Source organism: Dipodomys spectabilis, unplaced genomic scaffold (genome assembly GCF_019054845.1).
Source record: "Dipodomys spectabilis isolate Male_0828 unplaced genomic scaffold, ASM1905484v1 ptg000108l, whole genome shotgun sequence".
Taxonomy (NCBI): Eukaryota; Metazoa; Chordata; class Mammalia; order Rodentia; family Heteromyidae; genus Dipodomys; species Dipodomys spectabilis.
Window position 1 is genome coordinate 10,525,794 of NW_024870785.1, and position 23,568 is coordinate 10,549,361.

The following is a 23,568-nucleotide window of genomic DNA, read 5'->3' on the forward strand; positions in this document are numbered from 1 at the left end:
TAGATGAGTTGTCTTTTGCTAATAAAACCTAGAAATCTTAAAAAAAAAGAACCTAGAGATTGACTCTGTATGTTGATATATGTGGACAGAAAAGGAAATTCTAACCAGAGGTAACAAGGAATGAAAATTAATGTAAGGAGTATTTTTTTTAATCCATAGATTGAGGTAATCACAGTATTGTGTGAGAATTAGATGAAATGATTAGATAAACAGCAAGTATCACAAACTCCATTCAACTCATCACCAGGTTTAATTTACCAAGACTTTCTGGGCTGTAGGACAGATTTAGCCTAGAGCCCAACCAATACAGGAGACAGATGAGGGTCCAATCAGCATTCGGTAGGTCAATGCCACACAGTTGCGTGGACTATTAGCACCTTAAATAGTGCTACAGAAATAATAATAATAAAAAGACAATTTCCAGCTATTATCTCTCAACACGAGAGAACTTTCTGAAGATGATTATTTTCCACTTGGGTGAGAAGTGGGACCTCAGTGAAGGCATGGTAGGGGAGGGCAGGTTTGGTATGCCAGAGAGGTAGGATGGTACAGTGCTCCTCATTATTTGACCGTATTTGAGTCTTTATGGCCATACTTTTCACTGATAAATTACACATTCTAGTTCTTTGAGAACTGATAAAATTAGAATTCACAGCATATTTGACAATGACAATTAAGTACTTAACAGCAAAGCAGAAATTCAGAAGAGATAGCTAGATTTTGAAATATGTGTCCATCAGCTCCCTGAAAAGCCAGTGGTAAGCCAAAGTCAGCCAACCCTGTAATAACAAAGGGAGTTTGTCTACACAGGCCAAGCTGAGTGAGTAGTTCAACAGTTACCCAGATAGCTTGATTCTAGGAGCATTTTCTTGGCCCATTCAAATTAGCATTGCCCTTCTGTTTTTCGTTCTGGGTCTCCCTGCCCCCAAATCCCAGTTTTCTGCCAATGTATGTTTGCATCCACATTACCTATATACAACTGTTTCAACCTTTCACTTCACTGAATGAACCTAGGCCTTGGACACAAATACACATATAAAGTACACATTGATATTTCAAGGGTATCAGATGGGTAAAGAACACAGATGCATAGTCGTCTTCCTTCCACTATGCTAGTGCATTAAGAATCAAATGAATTAGCTGGTATATAGTGATTCTCAAATTCTTGACTTGTTCTTTGGGATCTAAATTATTTGGATAACTTTCTGCACCTGGATGCAGACATATTCAGGAACCTAGGCATATTCCAGGTATCTTTAGACCGTATAGGTAGTCCAAATAAGTAATTTCAAGCTCAACTATTTCCTTTTTTACTTTGTTTTGAATATCTGATTTTTTATATGGTTTATGGATCAAGTGTGAGTTCTCTGAGCAAGAGTTTCTACTCAGAGCTGATCTTGACTGAGTTGACTGGAAGAAGGGATTTGTAGAGGAAACTAGGATCTAGTTGCCTTGTTGCTTTGTTGGATGAAAAGAACGTTCAAATGGGATGTGATGATTGTTGAGATACTTGTAAAGGAGTCTGAGTTTTCAGTTTTTAAGTGGTATTTAGTAGGTACACAAAGTAATGTTTGGAAAACATTATCTAAAACTAAATCTTGTGATACATGGATAAATTTTATCTATAACTGTGCAGTGATTGGATGAGCTAGATAACTGTTAAACCCCAAATGTAATGATTAAGTCTGAGGTAGGAAAGGAAAATAATGACTTTAGAGCTCTACCCTGACCATGTACTTTCAAAGCCCTTGACTTTTGGGTCATAGAAAGAAATAGAGGGAGACAATGTCAAGGTAGAAAGATAATAGGGTGTGAGGGGTACTCCTTAGGAGGTAGAACCCCTGGGCTAAAGGTCTAGATATGGATTTAGAATGAAGACTTCTGTCCATGATGAAAGGTCTGTTACTATTTGCAGTCATCTTTCAGTTAGCCACAGAAATGGAGCTAAGCAATAATGCAAATGTGCAAAAAGGATTTTTATTCGAATTAGGTTTTTACCATGTGATTTACCCCCCATACTACATACAGAGTCCTAATTATTTGCTAACTCAGCGAATTATATCAGTATGTGTTTATTAACTGAATCTATACCTACTGTAGGTGAGGTGTATGTCGGAGGTGTGGATTGAGAGACTAGGAAGGGGAACCTCTGGTTTAACTTTTGCTGCAGACAGGTCTCAGTTGGATACGTAAGAGGTAACGGGCATAACTTGGGAAAAAAGTCAATGTTGGATGTGGGACTGTTTTTCTAGCAAGTCACTGATCCACTCCCACCAAAACCACAAATAGGACCAACTCACATATTTACACTAGCATGTATTTAGTCCCAGGTAGTTGAGACATTGGCCTTGGCCTTTCTAATCAGTTTGAGTGGTGCTGACCCAGACAGGAAGATGTCCTGGGGCCTTGGAGAGAACCTGTGGTGGGAAATGAGACTTGGGTTTTGCTGATGCTCTGTTCTTTCCTTGTGGAAGTGGTCCTTTAGGGAAGTAATTTGTCTACTGACCACAAACTCTTTTACTTGAATCCTTGTTCTCTGGCTTGGTCAAGGGGTGCATGTCCAGTGGTTCCCACCTTCTTGACAACCTTTAGGAGGTATGTTATAGGTTCGCTGAGGTTGATTGTATCTGCCGAGGGTGATGCTTTCCATGTGATCTGCTCTAGAGGAGACCAATCTGCTTTAGTGCTCGGGACATTTGGCTGGGTTTCTTGGAACGAAGATCATTTCTAGCATTTCGGTGGTCTCATCTGGGTGCAAAGACAAATCGTTTTTCTTCTGCATGTTTTCCAAACACCGACCTTTCAGTGTTTCCATGTGGAATCGTCTCAGAAGTGTGACAAGGATGACTTTCATCATTACCATAGCAATGTACTTTCCCGCACAGCTACGGGGCCCAAAGCCAAAGGGCTGAAAATACCTGTAAGGAACCTGTGGAAATGATCAGACCATTAGCCAGAGTCATACAGGACAGTCTCAGATCCATCTAAAGAGCTGGTCAGTGAAAACACTGTTTGGGGTCTCAGTCATATTGTGACTAAACGAACCCTTTTCTCATTCACTGTGAACTACCTCTTATGATACAGATCAAACCTCAGGCAGTCTCCACTCTTGCCTGGTAAATGAGGTAGAGCAATGCAAATCACCTCACCATAGGTAATGTTAGGAGATAAATCTAGCTCTGTAAAGTAGCCACAATCTTACTCCAGCATTTTTTTTTTTTTTTTGTCGGTCATGGGCTTGAACTCTGGGCCCAGGTGCTGTCCCTCAGCTCTTCAGCTCAAGGCTAGCACTCTACCACTTGAGCTACAGCGCCACTTCCGGTTTTCTAGTGGTTTATTAGAGATAAGAGTCTCATAGCCTTTCCTGCCCAGGCTGGCTTTGAACCGCGATCCTCAGATGTCAGCCTCCTGAGTAGCTAGGATTATAGGCATGAGCCACCGGCACCCAGCTTTTACTCCAGCATTTTAAGTCACAAAGGAAAGGAGGAAGGAAGAGAAGACAAATATTGTTTTGACATAAAGGAAGCATTTCTGCACATCATAGAAAAAGAAAAATCTAAATCTCCTTTGATTATGGAGTTCTCTTTAGAGAAAGAGGGTCCATTTGATGAACCAAAGAAAGACTGTGAAAATTACATCCTTTGGTCTCATTTGATTTCTCTAAAATAGAAATGGTTTTCCTTTGCTTAGTTGGTTCTGAAGCTCAAATTAGAAGGTGCCAAGGTGCCAAGTTGAAATAGAAAGGTAGATTTGAGGGGTTTAACAAAAATTAGCCAAATTAAAAGCCTGGAGAGTGGCAACCATTTCGCTGTTTCCCAGAGATGGAGACTCAGACTCTTTGTTGAAGGTGAATATGGAAGGCATGTTCTAGCCTCTGAAACACCTGGACTCCTGAAGGGGTGGCAGAGGGGGACAAGTAAAAGGAAGGAAATGTATGGTACAATCACACAGAACTGGAATAGACTTAACAGTAGATATCATCAAGGATAGCAACTTGGTTTTGAGGAAGGACTCTTACATTCTTCTGAAAGTTTTCAAGAGTAAATTCATTCGGCTTAGGGAAGTACTCCAGTTTATGCATCCTTCCAATATTCAAGATAATGTTGGTTCCCTTTTTCACTGGGTAGCCATCAATCACATCATCTTCTAAGGCTCTCCGCATGACCAAGTCCACCACAGGCTGATAGCGCAGGCTCTCATAGATGAAGTTTTCCACGACTTTTAACTTTTGTATGTCATCAATCTTTATGTCTCTTTCACCTATGGAGACAGATTGAAAGGACAGGGAAGGTAATATTAGTTTCAATATATGGTAAGCATCAAGACTCCTACAGCACAATTTCCTACTGGCTGAAAAAACATTCTGTCTGTAATTCTGTTGCACACCAGCCATCTGATGTAACATATCTGAGCCATAGTGTTTATCAAAGTTCAGAAATGAGCCAGGCACTGGTGGCTCATGCCTGTAACCCTAGCCACTCAGGAGGCCAAGGTCTAAGAATGGCAGTTCAAAGCCAACTTGGGCAGACAAACACTGAGAGACTCTTCATCACCAATTAACCTGTACAAGCCAAAAGGGGATTTGTGGCTCAAGTGGAAGAGCACCAGCCTCAGGCAGAACTGCCAAGCAAGATATTAAAGCCCCAAGTTCAAACCCCCCAGTACTGGAACACACACAGAAGAAAGAAACAAGGAAAAGCTTCTTGAAAAATGTATAGCAGACAATTAACAGTAGTTTCATCTTGGGAGTATGAGAAGAGTGAAAAGGGGGACTTATATTCTGCTTTACATATCTCTCTACAAGTTGAATTTTTCAATGAGCATATATTATTTTTATACCTAAATAATGTAGAACGAACAATCTTTCAATCTGTTATATAGTGTGCATGGTTACTTGCTTTAGATTTTTACAAGTGGATTCTAAAAGATTCTGTGTCATCATCTTCTTAGGACATAAGAAGTTGGCATTCAGACAGGAGGGATTTTTTTTTTTAATGCTCTATAATTTGTTTGATAAATTCTTACCAATCACAGTCTGGATTTCCTTCATGATTTCCGCCTCAACGTGAGGGTGCTTTGTGATGAGAAAGAGCATGAAATACACAGTGACAGACATGGTATCAGGTGCCGCGATTAGCATCTCCAGTATACACTGGTTCACATTCTCTTTTGTCAGTTCTCCACGTTTCTGAACAATTACAAGAGAGGAGTAAATTGTAAAAGTAAATTAAAGTTTCAAAAACAGCTGAAGCTATAATCTTAACACTCGGGAGATTGACATCTGAAGATTGTGGTTTGAAGCTAGCATGGGCAGGAAAATCTGTGAGACTCTTAGCTCCAATTAACCCACAAGAAGCCAGAAGTGGAAGTATGGCTTAAATGGTAGAGCATCGGCCTTGAATGAAACAGCTAAGCAACAGCATGGGACCCTGAGTTCAAGCCTCACAACTGGCACGTACACACACACACAAGAAACAAAGTTACAAAGACAGTGAGAAAGAGAATCAAGAAACTCAGCTGAATGAATTAGTGACCTCTGTAACCAATTTTGAACCTTTTATATTACAATCTTCAGTGGAAATATGGACAATTTAGCCAGTCATCTATTTACAATTGATCCTGTGTCCAGTGGTTCCATGTATCAAAAAAAAAATTTTTAATTTCATCTGTTATAGAAACAAAGGACTTTTTGTTAATAATTCACTTTTTTCATTTGTGGATGATGCTGTATGCTGTCTTCTTTACCTTACATAAAGTGTATTCACATGCACATCTGGGGAAGGTGGGGGGAGGGCACAGAATCAGACAAAATGGTAATGAAGTACTGCAGGGGAACACACTGGCTGCACAGACCATCAAGGAGAGTGAACTATGCAATCTGTGGGTGGAGAGGGGAGGGAGGGAATAGGTAAGAATGAGGGGAATAGATGATACTATGCAATAGAAAATGTACTTATGACCTGATATATGTAAAGATAACCCCGCTGTATGACATCTTTAAAACAATAAAGTAGTTTAGAAAAAAAATCAATTACATCTGTACTCACAATGTACAGACTTGATTGTTGTTATTATTCCTTAAATTATGCAGAGTAGGGACTACTTATGTAGCATTTACCCTATATTAGATGTTATAAACAACCTAGAGATGGTTTAAGTATGTGGCAAGGTATATGTAGATCGTATGTAAATATGATTGAATTTTACAGAAAGGATTTGTGCCTCTTCTCATGTATCTGGGAAGGATTCTGGAACCAACCCCAATGGATATCGAGAGATGACATTTTGTAGTGTCTTGGGTCTCCTTCCCACTTTCTGTTTCGACAGTTTGTATTATGATACAGAAGGGGTTTGATCTGAGAGGTAGGGCTTACTAGAATGTCTAATGTGTGGGTTCTTTGTTTTGGTGTGCTAGAGGAAATAGTTAACAGAAGAAATCTGAAGCTTAAGTATGGAAGAAGATCTTCATAGGCCTAAACATCCAGAACATATGGTAGGTGGAAAACATGGCTAGTCCAGGTCAGTACCTCAGCAAGGATCAACTCAGTGGCAAAATCCATACAGTCTTCCAGTTTCTCTGCTGTGGAAAGCTGGTGTCTTTTTTCTTCTACCAGAAGATCTATGGCATCTTTCAAGTCCTTGCTGGGGAAAAAAGTCAAAATAGAATGTACTTGTATTCAATTTAGACATCTGGCAAAATAGGTTCATTTGCTGTGTCTTTAAATAAGATCCTCTGCTTTAATTGACATCACTGGTAAATAAATACCTATAAATTACATATAAATACCTATAAATTATAATGATACATGAAGTTAAAGCCCTAGTGTTAGATAGGATTCTTAGACTCTGGTGGCAAAAATCAAAGCTGTGATTTTATAATGCAGCATTAAAAAATGGGTAACACCTAAATGCTGCATGTACCTCCATTTCCTGTCTTCATATAGCCACTTCATTTGGCTAACCTTGAGAACTACTGAGTTTGTGATTCCTGTTCTACACAGTAAATTCACATAATTATTATTCTTAATACCAAAACTATGGTCTTGGCCACACTACAACACCAGGTAAATATTTGTTGGAAAGATGTCTAGCTGCATAGTTTATGTATGCATTTGTGTCTGTATGGTAGGCGAAGCCCCTTGGACATAAGGTGAAGCTCAAGCCCAGTTTGTTCTCTTCTGTGTGGCTTAGAGCCTGGCTAGGCAACATAGGTAACCAGTGTAACTTCACCTCTCTGTGTTCTAGTATTACTTTTGCAGTGAGAAGATCAGACTAGAGGAAAAGCAAGGTGACCTTGAGATCTACATTATTCTCCTATTCTAGCACAGTTCTTAAATACATTTATGTTCAAGTGTATGTATGTGTTCCTTTATCACAGGGGATGAAATTGTGTATTACAGGTTTAAGTATACACTGAATCTACCAGATTCTGATTGACATGCCCCCTACAGACTTAAAATACCCTGTGGATGCTGCTGACATCAATGGTCTCTTTCCCTCTGTATCATCAAAAGAAGTAGAAGAAAGAACTTTGAGCACACTTATTTTAAGAAGTTTTCTTTGGCTATTTTTAAACATTCTTGAGAGATACTCTTCAGGCTTGTATATAATAAATAATTCTTTAGAATATTTTGCAATATATACAAAGGTCTGACATTCCATTGGCAGGTTAGAACTTTCCCTTGCTAGTAGATTGCTGATATTTTGAGCACTGGGTCCTAAAATGGCTTGAAGGCTGGTGGAATGCCCCTAGACTCTGAACTCATAAAGAGTTCTTCCATAGGACTAATTGGAGCCATGACTGAGCACAGACTACTTTCCTGAGCCAGAATCTGAGGTTTCATATCAGTACCTTGTGAATGCCGGTCGAATCTTGCCTATTCAAGTTAAAAGTTGGCCCCACATAAGTAAATATATGTATCTGAAGTGATATATGCCCTTTAAATCTGTGAGAATTGAATTCAATGACAGGTAAGGGGAGTTCTATGACTTATAAGCATATATTTTAAGCATGTACCTTTGGGAGTCTGTTATTTGGAATTGTGAACACATTTTTCAGCGAAACAAGAATGGCTAGGCTAGCTGGGCACTGGCGGCTCATGCCTGTAATCCAAGCTACTCAGGAGGCTGAGATCTGAAGATCACAGTTCAAAGCTGGCCCAGGCCCCAGCCCAGGCAAGAAAGTCCATGAGACTCCTATCTCCAATTAACCACCAGAAAACTGTAAGTGGCACTGTGGCTCAAGTGGTACAGTGCTAGCCTTGAACTGAAGAGCTCAGGGACAGCACCCAGGCCCAGAGTTCAAGCCCCCCATCTCTCTCTCTCTCTCTCTCTCTCTCTCTCTCTCTCACACACACACACACACGCACGCACGCACGCCGCACATACACGCACACGAGAGAATGGCTAGGCTACCAGATCATACCAAACATTTGTTGACGGTATTAAGTGGCCAAAAAACCTTAAATGTGTTAAAATAAAAAGTAGAAAACAATATTTGGAATTTTAAAAAGTCAAAAATAGAAAGTTGAATAGAGGTGGGGGTAGGTACATCCCATAAACGTGTTTTTAAGAAGTGTTGGTATTATTTTGAGTGCCTGGGAGAAGACATGCAAAGATTTCTCTAGATCTTTATTGCTTTAGTACACAAGAGTATAGTCACATATTAGAGCACTAACCAGAGAAAGTCGCTGCACTAACTTATCTAGATTCCTAGGAGAAATTAGATTGTTCTGCAGTCTACTGCAGTAAGTTTCCATGAGCCCAGTGAACTAGAGCAGGCAGTGTTTAATGTCTGGCTACTTGCACTATAAAACCTCATTGATTTGGACATGTTTTACGGTTTTCCACTGCATTAGTCCAAGACCAAAATAAAGCCAAGACTCCAAAAGACATGTGACTTGAAAAAAATCAGATATGTTATTCAAGTTCATTATACTCATTATAAAAAAAATGTTTTTTTCGAGTCCTGCTAATTCTTCAAGTTGAATTGTGTCAAATCCATCCAGAAGCAACGTAGCTACACATTTACTTTTCTATCTATGCAAAGAGTTCTCAGATATCATGATAAGATTTAGCTAACTATAAGATTTAGCTAAGTATACTGGCTGTCCTTGTTACAGAGATGTAACTCAGCCCACATACCCAGTCCCTTGCTGAGAAGCTTATTTTATTCTTCGTTCTGGCCTAAAGAAGCTCTCTCTATTGCTATAAATATTTCATCAGCAACTTAATCAACAGATCTCTGTGGACTTTGGAGAGCATAAAATATACCAAAGAGGCCAACAACAATGAAGATGCCATAAAAAAATAAATGGTGCAATTGCACTTGTAAATCTCCCAAACTTGGGTTACTTACGCAGACTTTTCATACTTTCTGTACAGCCAAGAAATCTTAAAGAAGATGTTAGGTTTCAGAAGGAGAGCTTGCCATGCATTAAAATAACCCTGGATTTTATTCACGATGTCACTTTCTGGAAAACAAAAACAAGAGTTGTTGAACAAAATGCTCTGAGCAGAGAACATTCCCTGCAGATTCCCCAAATACAATAGAGTTCTAACCTGAGCAGTCTCTTCCTCAGGGTGTGATTTAGCCATGTGAATGCCATGACATAAGCTGAGTGGCATTGGGGTATGTGTGTGTGTGTGTGTGTGTGTGTGTGTGTGTGTGTGTGCGCGCGCGTGTGCGCGTGCGCGTGTGCACATGCACTTGTGTGGCCATGCATACTTGTGTGGGCACACACTGAGAGCTTGAATTAATGACTTCATGCTTTCATTTGTTTTGTTTGCATGCTCAGCTGGTGCTCCACTGCTTGTGCACAACTCCAGCTCAGCCTTTTACTAGTTAATGGAGATGGTATCTCTTGAATTTTTCTGGCAGTACAATCTTTCAGTCATGATCTTCCAGGTATCAGTCTTTTGAGTAATTACGATCACAGGTGTGAGTCACCAGAGCCTAACTTATTTTGATTTTTGCTTGGTATCGGAATTTGTTTAACCAGAGAGTTGACTCAAACTATAAACCATGTCTATCTCCCAGTAGCTGGAATTATAGATTATAAGTCATGTACTGGGCTGAAACAAGGCAGGAACATGGAAAAATAAAACCCAGGAATACTGAGCAATATTATGGAACAGCATCTGTTCACTTTACTGCTGCCCTTGTTCAGCCAAGGGTAGAAGGGAGGCACGAGGGTGAGTTTCAGTACCGTCCAAGGGAATTCCCAAGAAGAGTACATTAGAGGTGTCCAGCATGATGCGTCGCATGAGGTTCAACACGTCGATGTAGCCCATGTCGTTGGTGACCTCTTCCAACTTTTCCAGATGCCTAATGATGGATTCAGTACAAACTGCCACCATGCGCACAAGGCCTGGGCCTGTCAGAGCTGAGTGGGACATATCAGAACATCAGCCATCACAAGCTCCAGGGGCCCGTGATCAGAACTATTTTCACTTTTTATATCTGAAACTTATTTGTTCATTATTTTGCATCCAGTAATCACATGGATACTTTCATATTCTTCCTTCTACTTTTCTGTTCTACAAGCATGTACTTACCTTTCTGGTTAAGAATCAGTGAATATTACTTTAAACAGACTTCAGGTTTAAGCTTTCCTACATATGCTGGTAAATTACTTTTGTAATTGTAAGGGAAACACTTAGAGCTTATGGCCACCGTCAACAGATGAATGATTTCTTTTCGTGCTTATCCCTTGTTGTGTTTATTTTGTTTCGTTAGGTAGCAAGATATTGCTTTAGAGCTAGTGAGACTAGTCCTAAACCATTTGGCTTCAGTTGTTTCCTATTTAACAATAGGCTGTGGCTATATAATGCTAGTCTTACAAGTCACTAAAGGTATCCTTCTCCTAATTTCAGTCTCTCCAGATTACTTCAGAATTTATTTTACTGAACCCATAGCCCACTGAGCCATTCCTTATTTGCTTCGCAGTCTCCTTCAGAGAACTGAGCACTACTTACTAGCACTGTATCCAAGTTAGCAATACATAGGAGCCCTTGGTTCAGATTGTCAAAGGCAGGAATGAGTGAGTGAATGAATGCATGGAAACAGGGAGGGGGAACTGTGTCTGCCCTCCCCTGGCTCTGCAGCTGACTCTGAGCAGTAGCTAGAGGCTTCTGATGGCCCAGCATAAGAGTCCAACTCATAATGCCTCATCTCCCTCGTTGTCTTCACTTGGTTTAAAACGCCTTTAGGAGTCATCTCACTTTTCATGTCCTTTATTATTCAGCGTGGCTGTTAGCCAGGTCTCCAGTGCTTTTTTTACATTGGTTATTTTCAAGTTCGAGTCTCTGTGTCATCTTCGGGATGGCCTAGGCTGCCATCTTCCTACTTGTGCTTCCCTGAGTCGTTGGAGATACCAGTTGTGTACCACTGTGCCCATCAATATCTGGGATAACAGGCATATACCACTGTGCCTAACTATTAAATCATGCGGACTGTGATACTTTTATGCCCAGGCTAGCCTTAATCTGGGAGAAATCCCCATACCTGTGAGTCCAAGTAGCTAAGATGATAAGCTTGAGCCATTGCACCTGGCTTTGTGGGATCTCAGCATTTTTTCATTTATTCTTAACAATAGTTCTAGAAGAGTATAGGTTCTGTAATACCAATCAACTTCTGCGAATAAGAGAGCTGAAGCATGGAGGTGAGTTGTCCAAGGCCCAAGCGAGGCCTGGAAGCCAGCGCCACTGTACCACCTGGGCCAAAATCACAACCCCTGGGGTCAGCATATACAGTCCTTCCCTACCTTAAACATCTCTGATTTCAGTCGCAAATTGTTTTCTCCTAAAACATCTGAGCTGTCAGTCGAGGATTCAGCAAATGCATTGTTTGTTCATGTTTAAATTAAACATATGGTGGACATATGATGACAGACTCATCTCTTCATGTTCATGAAATTGCTTCATGCATCAACAGGAGGCAGAGAATTTGTGAGTATTATAAATGTAGGCTTTGGAGACAACTGTTTACAAATGCTAGAACTTTGGCCAAGATATTATAATTATACCTCCTTATGCCTAGTTTTCTCACCTGTAAAATGCAGATGGTACGAGTATTCACCTCCTAATATTTCTGCGGATGTTGGATACATGATATGAAAATATCCTACTTCATCTCATTGTTACTATTTTTAAACTGTAAGGTAGTGGAACTTAAAATATGATTGCAAAACAAAGCACATTATTAGACCAGAAAAAGGTTCCTGCTTACCTTTCATAAAGAAAGGTCGTACTTCTTTCCAGATGTCTGGATTATTATTGAATATGATGCCTTTCTCATGCATACCAATGCACTGCAACCCTCGCTCGCTGCCGAATCGGGAGATGTAGTTGTTGTGCTTCATTACATGGAACATACTTGACGACCTGAAATGAAAGCAGACCTTAGTCCACCATTGGGAAAATTCAGAGTCATGCATTGACCACACCGTGGCTGTCTTAGCAAATGCATGTTGATCCAAATGCACTGTTAATCCCTAGCCTGAAGACTCCCTTTTCCAGACTCCTTGTTTCCTTCTCTTATTCCTATTTCCTTTTCTTTCCCTCCCTCCTTCTCTCCTTCCCTCTCTAGCTGCCTCCCTTTCTTCCTTTTTCCCTTTTTGTAGTTTGATCTCAGGACCTCTTACTTGCCAGGCAGGTGCTCTGCCACTTGAGTCACACCCCCTCAAGCTTTTATGCTTTCAGTTACTTTTTAGATAGGGTCTGAAGTTTTTGCCTGGGGCTAGCCTCAGACCCAATACCTTTCTCTACCTCCTGCATATCTGGAATTGCAGGTATGCATTCCCCAGATACTCACCTTGTTTGTTGAGGTTGGGAATCTCACTAGCTTTTTGCCTGAACTAACCTCCAAACATGATCTTCTTGGCCTCATGGGTACCACCCAGCTCTTCTCCAGACAGTGCAAGAGTGAGCCACAGAACTGGAAGCTACTGGGTTAACTGAATTCTTGCTGTTAGCTTGGAACCAACATTTCTGCCTAGTATCACTCATCCCTCAGGCCTCTAGTGGGGTATCTTTAGCAGAGTGCTTTGGACACTGGGCCTGCATGGGCTGGCGGGAGGAGGGCCACTAAGATGATTAAGAGAAGTTATTTCTCATCTCTACATTCTGTCATTACAGTCTCAACGGTCAAGGAGTTCCACGAGAAGGTCTGAGCAGGAGCCTTTAGATAATACAGTTTCTATGGTGCCCAGTGGTATAAGTTCATGATGCATAGTGTTACCTTTTTTGATGTTGATGTTTCTTTAAAAATTGTTCAGTCCTTAATGGATAAGCAGAAAACTATTTTTTCTGCTCATACTGACCAACTTCTTTGAAGAAATTGCTAATCAATTTTTAAAAGAGAGAATTAAAAAACCACAAGAACAAACAAGCCCTTCTTAAGTGTTCATTTATAGTTAAGTTTTTAAATCCATGCGTCCGGTAGGGGGTGCCAACATCTTAGTTATTTTTCATCCGAGCATCAGCCATGACAAAAGGAATCAGGCAGAAGTGTGACTGGCCAAGACTTAAGCCAGGGTCATTCATCAATGTGAGGCTGGATTTAATAAGCAGAGAAGTGAGAGAGAGGGGGAAAAAGGCTAGAGAGAGAGAGAGCTAGGACCCATTTCACACTGTTCTTGGCCATCAGACAGACCAAATGGGTCCTGCAGCAATGCTGGCTGTCTTATTCAAAACCACTGCCTATTCAGAATGAAATGTAAGCAAGTGTAAACGTGGAGGCTGTACCTACTTTCTGAGTTAACTCACGGCAGTGGGCAGATTAGTTATCAATAGTTTGAGAAAGGCTGTCACAGTGAATGCAGTATGTGGCAACAAACATTTCAAGCACTTGCTGATGTGTAGTTTGTTGGAATATAAAGTCCAGTCCAGCCTGTAACCTTTTCCCTTGTCCAGCTTTGTCCCATAATACTAACCCAACCTAAATTCTGTAGATCAGAACAGAGGGCTTTCCACTGTAGCCGTTCTAACCAAGTGATCAGATTTCAATCTGGCTAAGTCCAACTCTTAACTTACTTAGTTTTTGCACTGAGCTCATGCATATATGCATGCACACACACGTGTACGTGCATGTGTGTGTATGTGCACACACACACATGTTGAGGTCGCTGTTAAACTCCAGTGGCCCTTGGTGCAGCTGCAGTTCTATTTCATTTCCTTGGCCCTTTCTCTCTCCCCCTTTTTTGGATGACTATTATCCTCTTCCCCTTCAAATCCTCAGCTAAAGATTTTTGTGGGGGGGCTGGGAAGGTGGCTCAGTGGTAGAGCGCTTGCCTTGCATGCATGAGGCGTGGATTCGATTCCTCAGCACCACATAAGCAGGGGGAAAAAAAGCTGGAAAAATTTTGGTCGGTCATGGGGCTTGAACTCTGGGCCTGAGCGCAGTCCCTCAGCTCTTCAGCTCAAGGCGAGTGCTTTACTACTTGAACCACAGCGCCACTTCTGGTTTCCTGGTGGTTTATTGGAGATAAGAGTCTCACAGATTTTCTTGCCTGGGCTGGCTTTGAACTGCGATCCTCAGATCTCAGCCTCCTGAGTAGCTAGGATTATAGGCGTGAGCCACTGGTGTGAGGCTTCAGCTAAAGATTTTATTTACTATTTTCCTGAGAAAATGGGATCAACTAGGAAAGAAGTCCCAATAAGCTCCAAAACCAGAACCCTATTCAGCCTTTGCTTCACATCCCACCTAGCATACCACATTTCTCTCCCTTCAGCAATTTCTTCTTCTCTTCTCCCCCCCCTCCCCCCACCCCCAGTGGTTAATCATCTCTACCACAGAAAGAAGTCATTACTCCGATTGCTCATATCATAAAAATGGAGCCCTTCTGATCACACATTCCTCTCTGGCTGTTGTTCCATTTCCTGCCTCTCTATGACAAACTCGTTGGAAGAATTGTCTATACTTGCTGACTCAGATTCACTCCCCTCCTTCCCACCATTCCATTGAAAATACTTTTTTCAGAGAGGCCACCTGTGACTTCTTTGAAAGCAATGCTCAAATCTCCCATCGATTTTAGTTGGCCTATTAGAAGGATTTGACAATTCCTTTCTCTCTGATATTATTCTTTTTTTTTTTTTTTGGGTCTGGTTGTGGGGCCTGAACTCTGGGCCTGGGCGCTGTCCCTCAGCTCTTCAGCTCAAGGCTAGCGCTCTACCACTTGAGCCACAGTACCACTTCCGGCTTTTTTCTTTTTGCTTATGTGGTGCTGAGGAATTGAACCCAGGGCCTCATGCATGCAAGGCAAGCGCTCTACCACTGAGCCACCTTCCCAACCCTCTAATATTATTCTTTACCTGTCTTCCAGACCACTAAATGCCCCTGGCTTTCCCCTGGCTGTCCCTTCTTAGTTTCCTCTGACAGTTTTGAACATTTGATATTGGGAATGGGGGGGGGGGCCTCAGCTCAGTGTTCGCCTCCGCCATTCAACATGTCCAGATGTCCATGCACTAAGTGTGTCAAATCCAATGTCTAGAGTTGGACATTGATTATTTCTTGATCATTTCTCCCTGTTCCTACTTAGCTCAGGTGATGATGTCCTCATTCTTTTAGGCATTCACAACAAAAACTAGACATCACAACTCTTCTTTCTCTCACACCCAACATCCAATCTGTCAAGTCCTGTTAGGTTTGCCTTCAGAATGTGACCAGAAGTTCACCTCATCATCTTATCACCTCTATTACTATTATCTCTTGCCTGCATGGTTCTTCTGATCCCATTCATCCATTATCTATTTCTTCTTTATGGTAAAACTTGAGTGAACTAGCCATGCCCTTCCTCTGCTTTCTGTCTCATACAGGGTAAGAGTCATAGTTGCTACAACAGCCTGCAGGATATAGCATGGAGATCTGGCTCAATTGGGGAGGGGAAGAGAGAAGGTGAGCAAGAATTCAAGGTATTGGGATTCCAGCCTCAGTGCCAGCATAAAAAAAAGGAAAAAAATAAAGATGTGAACAGTAATCATGAGTAATAATCATAATCACTAGCTAGCAGGTATGTAAACATAGCCCTTGTTAGCATGAGAACCGCTAATTCCTCTTAATGGATATTATTCAATCTTTTTCATGTTTCTAACAAAAACTAATGCATGCATATCAGAGGACACACACATCACATAGCATATAGCATGGACCCTTCCATAGAGCATAGCTCCATAGGGAGCTATGCATGCGTATCTCAGGATAAAAGGAGAGTGCCTCAAAGCTGCCACAAGGTCCACCTAGCAGGCCAGCAGATTTGCACCTGACTTCCTCTTCTCAAGTTGCGCAGCCTCTCCCTACCCTTTTGGGACTGACTGCGCTGGTTAGGAAAGTTGGACTGCAACGTCTACACAGTCGTCAATGAGTAAAGATTCCAACTTTTTAAAAGAAAAAGAAATCTGGCCCACTATTAAAATCAAAATCAAAAGCTTTCCTGAGGCCCAGTGGGGTCTGGGTCTGTTCAAGAGGTACGGTTCGTTCTGGAAGAGACTTGAAGAGCAGGCAAGGAAAGAGATGGGGACAAACATATTCTCTTCCTGATAGGAGCTCAGCCTTTAACAACAAAATGGAGTGGCTCTGAGGCAATTAAGGGGAACACAAAGCCTCCAACAAGTAAAAAGCCTGGAGGATAGCACAAGAAAAGAACTGGGAGAGCTGGGCCAACGGTGGGGATATCGTGTCCACCATTCGGTGTGAATCAGTGCCCAAGCTGGTCGCAGGTGCTAAGTTCACTTTCCTAATGAAGCCAGGCAGAAGCACTCAGATGCTACCTTGATTGTTATACGAAATTGTCTCAGGAATTGTCTTGGGCATCTGGGGAATTGATGTGGTGACCTAGGTATCTTATGTCTAAGTATATTCTGTCTGGGTTTAAAGCCAGCCTGGGCAGACGAATTTGGGAGATTCTTTACCTCCATCTTTCCAACAAAAAGCCAGAGATGGAGGTATGACTCAAACGGTAGAGTATCAGCTTTGAGGGGAAAAGGCTAAGAGAGCGGGAGGCACTGAGTCTAAGCCCAAGTACTGGAAGAAAACCACAAAAAGGGGGGCTTTGGCCTGGCGTTGGTGGCTCACACCTGTAATCCTAGCTACTCAAGAGGCTGAGATCCGAGGACCACGGTTCAAAGCCAGCCTGGGCAAGAAAGTCCATGAGACTCTTTTCTCCAATAAACCACTCAGAAAACTGGAAGTGGTGCTGTGGCTCAAGTGGTAGAGTGCTAGCCTTGAGCTGAAGAGCTTAAGGGACAGTGCCCAGGCTCAGGGTTCAAGCCCCATGACTGACCAAAAAAAAAAGGGGGGGGAAGGGCTTTGAGGATACCCTAGTATTTGGTGAAATGTTCAATTGTGAGTATAGAAACTTCTGAGATAGTGTTGGCAGATAGCTTTGCTAGAAGTCTAGTGAAAGAGCCAGGTGCTGGTGGCTCATGCCTGTATTTTAGCCACTCTAGAGTCTGAGAACTGAAGATTACAATTTGGAGCCAATGTGGGCAGACAAGTCTGTGAGAATCTTCAATTAGCCAGCAAAAAGTGAAGATGTGGTGTAAGTGGTAGAGCACTAGTCTTGAGTGGAAAAAGCCAAGGAAGAACATGAGAAACATACTAGGAAACTGTTGGTCAAACACCTGTGGTCCCTGTTTTTGTTGTTGTTTTCAGAAGGGGATTTTTTTTGGGGGGTCCAGTCGTGGGGCCTGAACTCTGGGCCTGGGCGCTGTCCCTCAGCTCTTCAGCTCAAGGCTAGCGCTCTATCACTTGAGCCACAGCGCCACTTCCAGCTTTTTTCTTTTTGCTTATGTGGTGCTGAGGGATCGAACCCAGGGCCTCATGCATGCAAGAAAAGCGCTCTACCAGTGAGCCACCTTCCCAGCCCCAGAAGGGGATTTTTAATGTTTACTTATCTATGGTAAAATCACAATATCAGGAGATCATGAAAGATAAAACAATTCAGGGAAGGCCAAGTGCCAATGGCTCATGCCTGTAATCCTAGCTACTTAGGAGGCTGAGATCTGAGGATCATGGTTCAAAGCCAGCCCGGGCAGGAAAGTCTGAGACTCTTATTTCCAATTAACCACCTGAAAACTGGAAGTGGAACTGGGGCTCAAGTGGTAGAGTGTTAGCCTTGAGTGGAAGAGCTGAGGGACAGCGCCCAGGCCCAGAGTTCAGACCCCACTACCGACCAAAAAAAAAAAAAAGAGCAATTCAGGGAGAGGCATTATCAAAAACTAGATCATCTGCACTTCTAAGAGTTTCCACACTCACTGCTCAGAGAAGTTTTGAGGAATTTCCCAACTTTCTAGAGTTATTTATCTGTGTACCCCTAGCTTTGGTTTAAGGAAACCAGTTATTCTGTTTGTCTTCAGAGCTGAGAACTCCATACCTATACTTCAGCAAGAAAAATGTAGCCATTTAAAGATATCAAGGTTTCAAAATGAGATTTATTTTTAAAATAGGAAAAACTCCAGTCTTGATTTTAAAGGTTTATCTCCAGTTATTATTGTTATTATTTTTTTTTTTAATTGGGAATTAAACCTTGAACACTCTTCACTGATCCACATTCCCAGCCCTGTTGTCAGTGACTATTAAATAACAGACTCACTTGCTGATAATGAGGGTTTCCTCTCCATTAATCCAGACTCGCATGAATTCTCCATATATCTTGTTGTAGTAGTTACAGGCACTGCCAATTCCCATCCACAGGAATCTGGCATGGGAAATAAGGGGCCCAATTCCCAAACAGTAGCCAGGACCTAGATTGAGTCATCAGAACACAGTTAGCAACTTAGCAACATCAGAAACACTTGTTCTTTTATAGCTGAATCAAGTCTATAGAGTGATTTGAAACAAGACAACACAAAGAAGCTAACACGAGGCTCTTTGCCCCTCCCAGAATATGAAGTATATCAGTAGCCATCTCACATGGGTTCCATTTTTGTCTTGGTCAATTCCGTCTCAGTGAATAGGGGAAGTGCACTTATTTCTTCCAAGTTAAGCAGTATCAATGAATTTCAAGCATGGAAACAAGTGGCAAGCTGGTAGAACTATCTGGCTCCCTGGTTTTATCAGGAAGCTTCTGATTCAAATGCCTTGGTGGATGCAACAGGTAGAGTAGAAGCAGGTTATAGTTTAATTAGAACTGAAGTCTGCAAAGATGCTGATTTCTTATCTAGGAGCATCACTTCTGTTTTTTATTTCCTTTCAAAAACGAAGTCAGTATAGGAAAAGAACCTTAAGCTAAGTCTCATGACATAGAATAAAAGCCATGAATTGAGGAAATAGGCAACTAGTCTGCTCAGTGTCTAGACTTGATCTTGGGTCCCGTGATCTGGTTTTAGACAAGAGCAGTAGCCACGCCATGCACATCCTTGCTTAGGTAAATAATGTCAGGAACATGAATCCCAGGAACAACTGGGGAATTTAATGTAGCTTATGCCAAAGAACATAATTAGTAGCTTGATTTTGTAATTTTTTTTGTTAGTTCTGGGGCTTGAACTCAGGCCCTGGGCACTGTCCCTGAGCTTCTTCTTTTTTTTTTTTTTTTTATTGTAAAGATACTATACCGAGGGTTACAGTTACATGAGTGAGGTAATGAGTACACTTCCTCTTGAACATTGTTACCCCCTCCATTGTTTTCCCCCTACCATCCCCTCCCTCCCTCCCTTCCCCGAGGTTCTTTTTTTTTTTTTTTTATTATGATTAAGTGATTACATAATTTCAAAGTCACAAGTTCATTCTAACTCCTGAGCTTCTTTTGCTCAAGGTTAGCACCCTATCACTTGAGCCACGGTGCCACTTCAGCATTTTCTGTTTATGTGGTACTGAGGAATCGAACCTAGGGCTTCCTGAATGCTAGGCAAGGACTCTACCACTAAGCACATTCCCAGCCCATCCTTGTTTTGTTTTTTAAAATTAAGTCTAGCTCTGTAGCTCAAGCTATCCTGGAACTCATGTATCCCAGGCCAGCCTCAAACTCATGATGCTTTTGTGTCTGCCTTTCAATTACTGAGATTACAAGTGTGTACCACTATATACCCAGCTTGGTAACTTGATTTTATTTTGGTGGTAAAAGCTAACTAAAACATGGTGTGTGTGTGTGTGTGTGTGTGTGTGTGTGTGTGTGTGTGTGTGTGTGTGTGTGTGTGTGTGTGTGTGTGTGTGTGTGTGTGTGTGTGTGTGTGTGTGTGTGTGTGTACTGTTGGCTCATATCTGTAATCCTAGCTATTCAGGATGCTGAGATCTGAGCATCTTAGTTTGAAGCTGGTCTGGGCAGACAGATCCAAGAGTCTTATCTCCAATTAACCAACAAAAAGCCAGAATGGAAGAGTGGCTCAACTGTTAGCGCTCCAGATCAATGCCCAGAGTGTGATGATCTGAGTTCAAGCCCCAGTTCCCCCCCCTAAAAAAGCTTTGCACAATATGCATATTGTCAAAGTAAAAAATAAGAAAATGCAGGGGACAGCTGTACTGAGAGATACAGTAAGCTCTTTGGTTAGATTGAGAAACTGAATTTTCTATTCAAATGAGTATCAAAGATTAAGTCCTTACAGATCAACTGTGTGTTATCTTACTTCATCCAGCTAATACATAATGAATCTGTACTAGATTTAAGCATTGGTACCAAGGTAGAGACTGGAAATGTCATGATAAATATAATGGCTGTATAAGAGCTCCCATGGTAGGAGAGGAGAGGATATGCAAAATAACAGTGAAATAATTTATAACCATGCAATATGTACATATATGTATGCCTTTCATTTATATGAAAATCTTACACCATCCTCCCCACCTCAGCTGGAAAGGAAGAATGCTGTGGAAGGAAAAGAAGCAAACAAAAAAATCTAGAGAAACGTTCAAGTTGTAACCACATTAGGTTATTCTCTACTCAGACTTGGGAATGCTTATCTAGGCATGTAGTAATTGCAGGAACCTCTCACACCCAGAGAGGAGCAGTAAATATTTCAGTGCATTTTTGGGCAGAGGCAGCCTTTTTGGAGCCAACAACGGCCATCCTAATTAGAAAGCTATTGCATTCCATGACTGGATATACACTCCAGAGAAACCTGTGTACACAGATGCTCATAGCAAGACTGTCTTCCTAGTCCCAGACTGGAGACAACTCAGAAGAACTGGTCGTTCATAAATTCATAAAACTCAATGCCATATGGCAGGCGCTCTACCACTTGAGCCACATGTCTGCTTCCCAATTTTCACTGGTTAATTGGAGAGAAGGCTCTTGGATTCTCAGATCTCAGTCTCCTGAGTAGCTAGCATTACAGGCAAGAGCTATTGGCTACTTGCTCTGCTGGGGTCTTGTTTCTCTTTTGTCAAATGAAGTGGTGGATCTCATCACCTCTGTAGTTCTCAACTCTGATTGTTCATGAGCAATCCCCTGGGTTTTTACAATATTAACCGAGGGGGCATACCACAGACAGGACTGAAGTCCCCTAATCTGTCTGTGAAATCTAGCTGTCAGAATATGACAGCATGCTACTCTGGTTCAGAAGTGGTAGACAGATAAGGTTCTAACTTGTCTCCTGGTTTAGGGCTTCAAGGGTGGTCAGGCTGATCCTCCATTAGCTGTCATTCTCACTCAGTGATCTGCAGGGATACTACCAGCGCATGCAGCATAGACATGCAAGCATGGGGGCAGGGTGTTAAAATGCACATTCCTGGACAGTGTGATTCAAAAACTGTGGGGTATGGCTCAGGAATCTTAACGATAAGCTCCCACCTCCTGGAAGATTCTTGTAACAAATATACTTGAACATAGGGCTTACTAGCTGTATGGGCAATATGGGCCTTTCACTATCTGTAGACGCTGTGATAATACAGGTGAATTGGACAGTAGCACTTAAGTTTATGACAAGAAGGAGGAAAAAGCATCATCCCCCTTCTCAAACACCTGGCTCTTACCATTCTCTGACCCTGCCTGAAGAGCCCCCCCCCCCCCCCCCCATGGGGAGGAACAGAGCATTGGAAGGGGAGTTAAAATCTTCCCGAAGCTCTGAGCCTTCTTTCCCTGGAGACAATCACATGAACTCAACATTCCATTAACTTGGACAGTAGAGTAAACCTAAAGCTCCAGGCTAAATCAGGTGAGGAAAATTATCTGGAAAACTTTGAAAAGAATCCACTCACAGCATTTTATACTCACCCCTGCTCCAACTATTCTCAATCACCTTGTAGTGAGGCTCACCACACTTAGAAGCGTATAAAACTTATGCTCTTGAAACAAAGCCTTTGTGGATATTATGGAATTGGACATGAGTGCCCACCATGAGGAATTTATGCTGAAAAGAAAAATCTGATTATTCTGAATTTATCTGACATATGATAGTTTCAGAACTGGTGATGGACTCATAAGATTTTTCCGTTGGAATTATCTAGGTAATTACGTTATTCTCTAATACCCTGTGTGTGCTTTCATGGGTGCATGGGTGCAGATGCACATGCGTGCATGCACTGGCGCTTGCACCCAGGGCTTTGATGCTCTCACTTGGCTTTTTTTACTCAAGGCTGCAGTTCTAGCTTTTTGCTAGTTAACTGGAGATAAGTCTCCATGGCCGCTCTAATCCTAGGTGAGATCTGAAATCTTCAGAATCTGAAGATTTCAGCCGGGATTAAAGGTGTGAAGCACCATTCTTTACTTTTTATTGAGTAACAGCCTTGTTGAAGATTATGTCTGGAAACAGTAGTGGCCCCTTTCTCCTGGCACCCAGATCCCATTCAGCCTTTTGCCACCATCACCATGCTGACAATAAGAGAAAAGGAAGGGTGAGATGGAGGAACGAAAGAGAAAGGGAGAGGGTGGAATGAGGCACAGGGGAGAAGGAGAAGGGAGAAGGAAAGGAGGGTAGGAGACATTCCAGTTCCATCTTCAAAGAAAGTTGGAATGAATTCAAACCCACTTTTTTAAAACTTAAAAAAAAAGACACCTTAGAATTGTGCCCTACTCTGCCTCATCTCAAGCTTGTTTAAAGGACCCTTTGCCAGGTCCCTTTAACCAAGACGGGATGTAGAATGGAAGAGCCTATCTCAGATACTTTAAAAAGTTGGTTTCATTTTATATATGCAGATAATGAATTGGTTTACAATTTTTTCACTTTAGTCTTCCTTTACTATCAACACCAATGGTCTTCAAGAGATCCAATTTCTTTACTGTTGTGGACAAAAAGCTCAAGGAAGCAATCTCCTTAGACACAGAAATAAACAAGTGGCGTTACCTGGTATTGAGGATGTATTGTCATAATTCCAAATCAACAGGAGGAGGCCTATGAGCAGCAGGAGTGGCATGATCCCAACAGGTACAACTTCCGGCACCATGCTGGTGACATTATACTGCATTGGGTTCAGCATTTCCAGAATCATCTTTCAGTCTTGTTCTCACAGACAGCAATTTCCAAAGGTCTATGGAAATCAAAGCAGCAGAAAAGTTAGCAAATCCCTTCACAGGTTGGCGTGAGGCCTCCCGTGGTATCCAAGGATGCTGCACTGGAAGGATTGGCACATTGTTTTATAATGTGATTGAACACTTAGACAAGACAAATTTGTCATTACAAGTCAAAACAAGCAAGCTT

General features: G+C 41.8%; 1 protein-coding gene across 1 annotated transcript; it reads right to left on the reverse strand.

The window, feature by feature from the left end:
- Positions 1–2,680: 2,680 nt before the first annotated feature.
- On the reverse strand, positions 2,681–23,359 carry LOC122114579 (aromatase). Its single transcript, XM_042687837.1, has 9 exons — positions 23,215–23,359; positions 18,591–18,741; positions 12,230–12,384; positions 10,209–10,385; positions 9,359–9,473; positions 6,528–6,642; positions 5,026–5,188; positions 4,019–4,260; positions 2,681–2,929 (listed from the first exon to the last, which is right to left on the reverse strand). Exons 1-9 carry the CDS (start codon positions 23,357–23,359, stop codon positions 2,681–2,683), a joined length of 1,512 nt encoding a protein of 503 aa, XP_042543771.1.
- Positions 23,360–23,568: the final 209 nt, after the last annotated feature.

Bases quoted from the DNA above. Each gene is read 5' to 3' on its own strand.
- LOC122114579 (XM_042687837.1), bottom strand. From the start codon at position 23,359: ATGATTCTGGAAATGCTGAACCCAATGCAGTATAATGTCACCAGCATG. The intron at 5,189-6,527 runs GTACTGACCTGG...GTAATTGTTCAG, and splicing joins CTGAGTTGATCCTTGCTGAG to AAACGTGGAGAACTGACAAA. The intron at 4,261-5,025 runs GTAAGAATTTAT...CTGTCTCCATAG, and splicing joins GGAAATCCAGACTGTGATTG to GTGAAAGAGACATAAAGATT.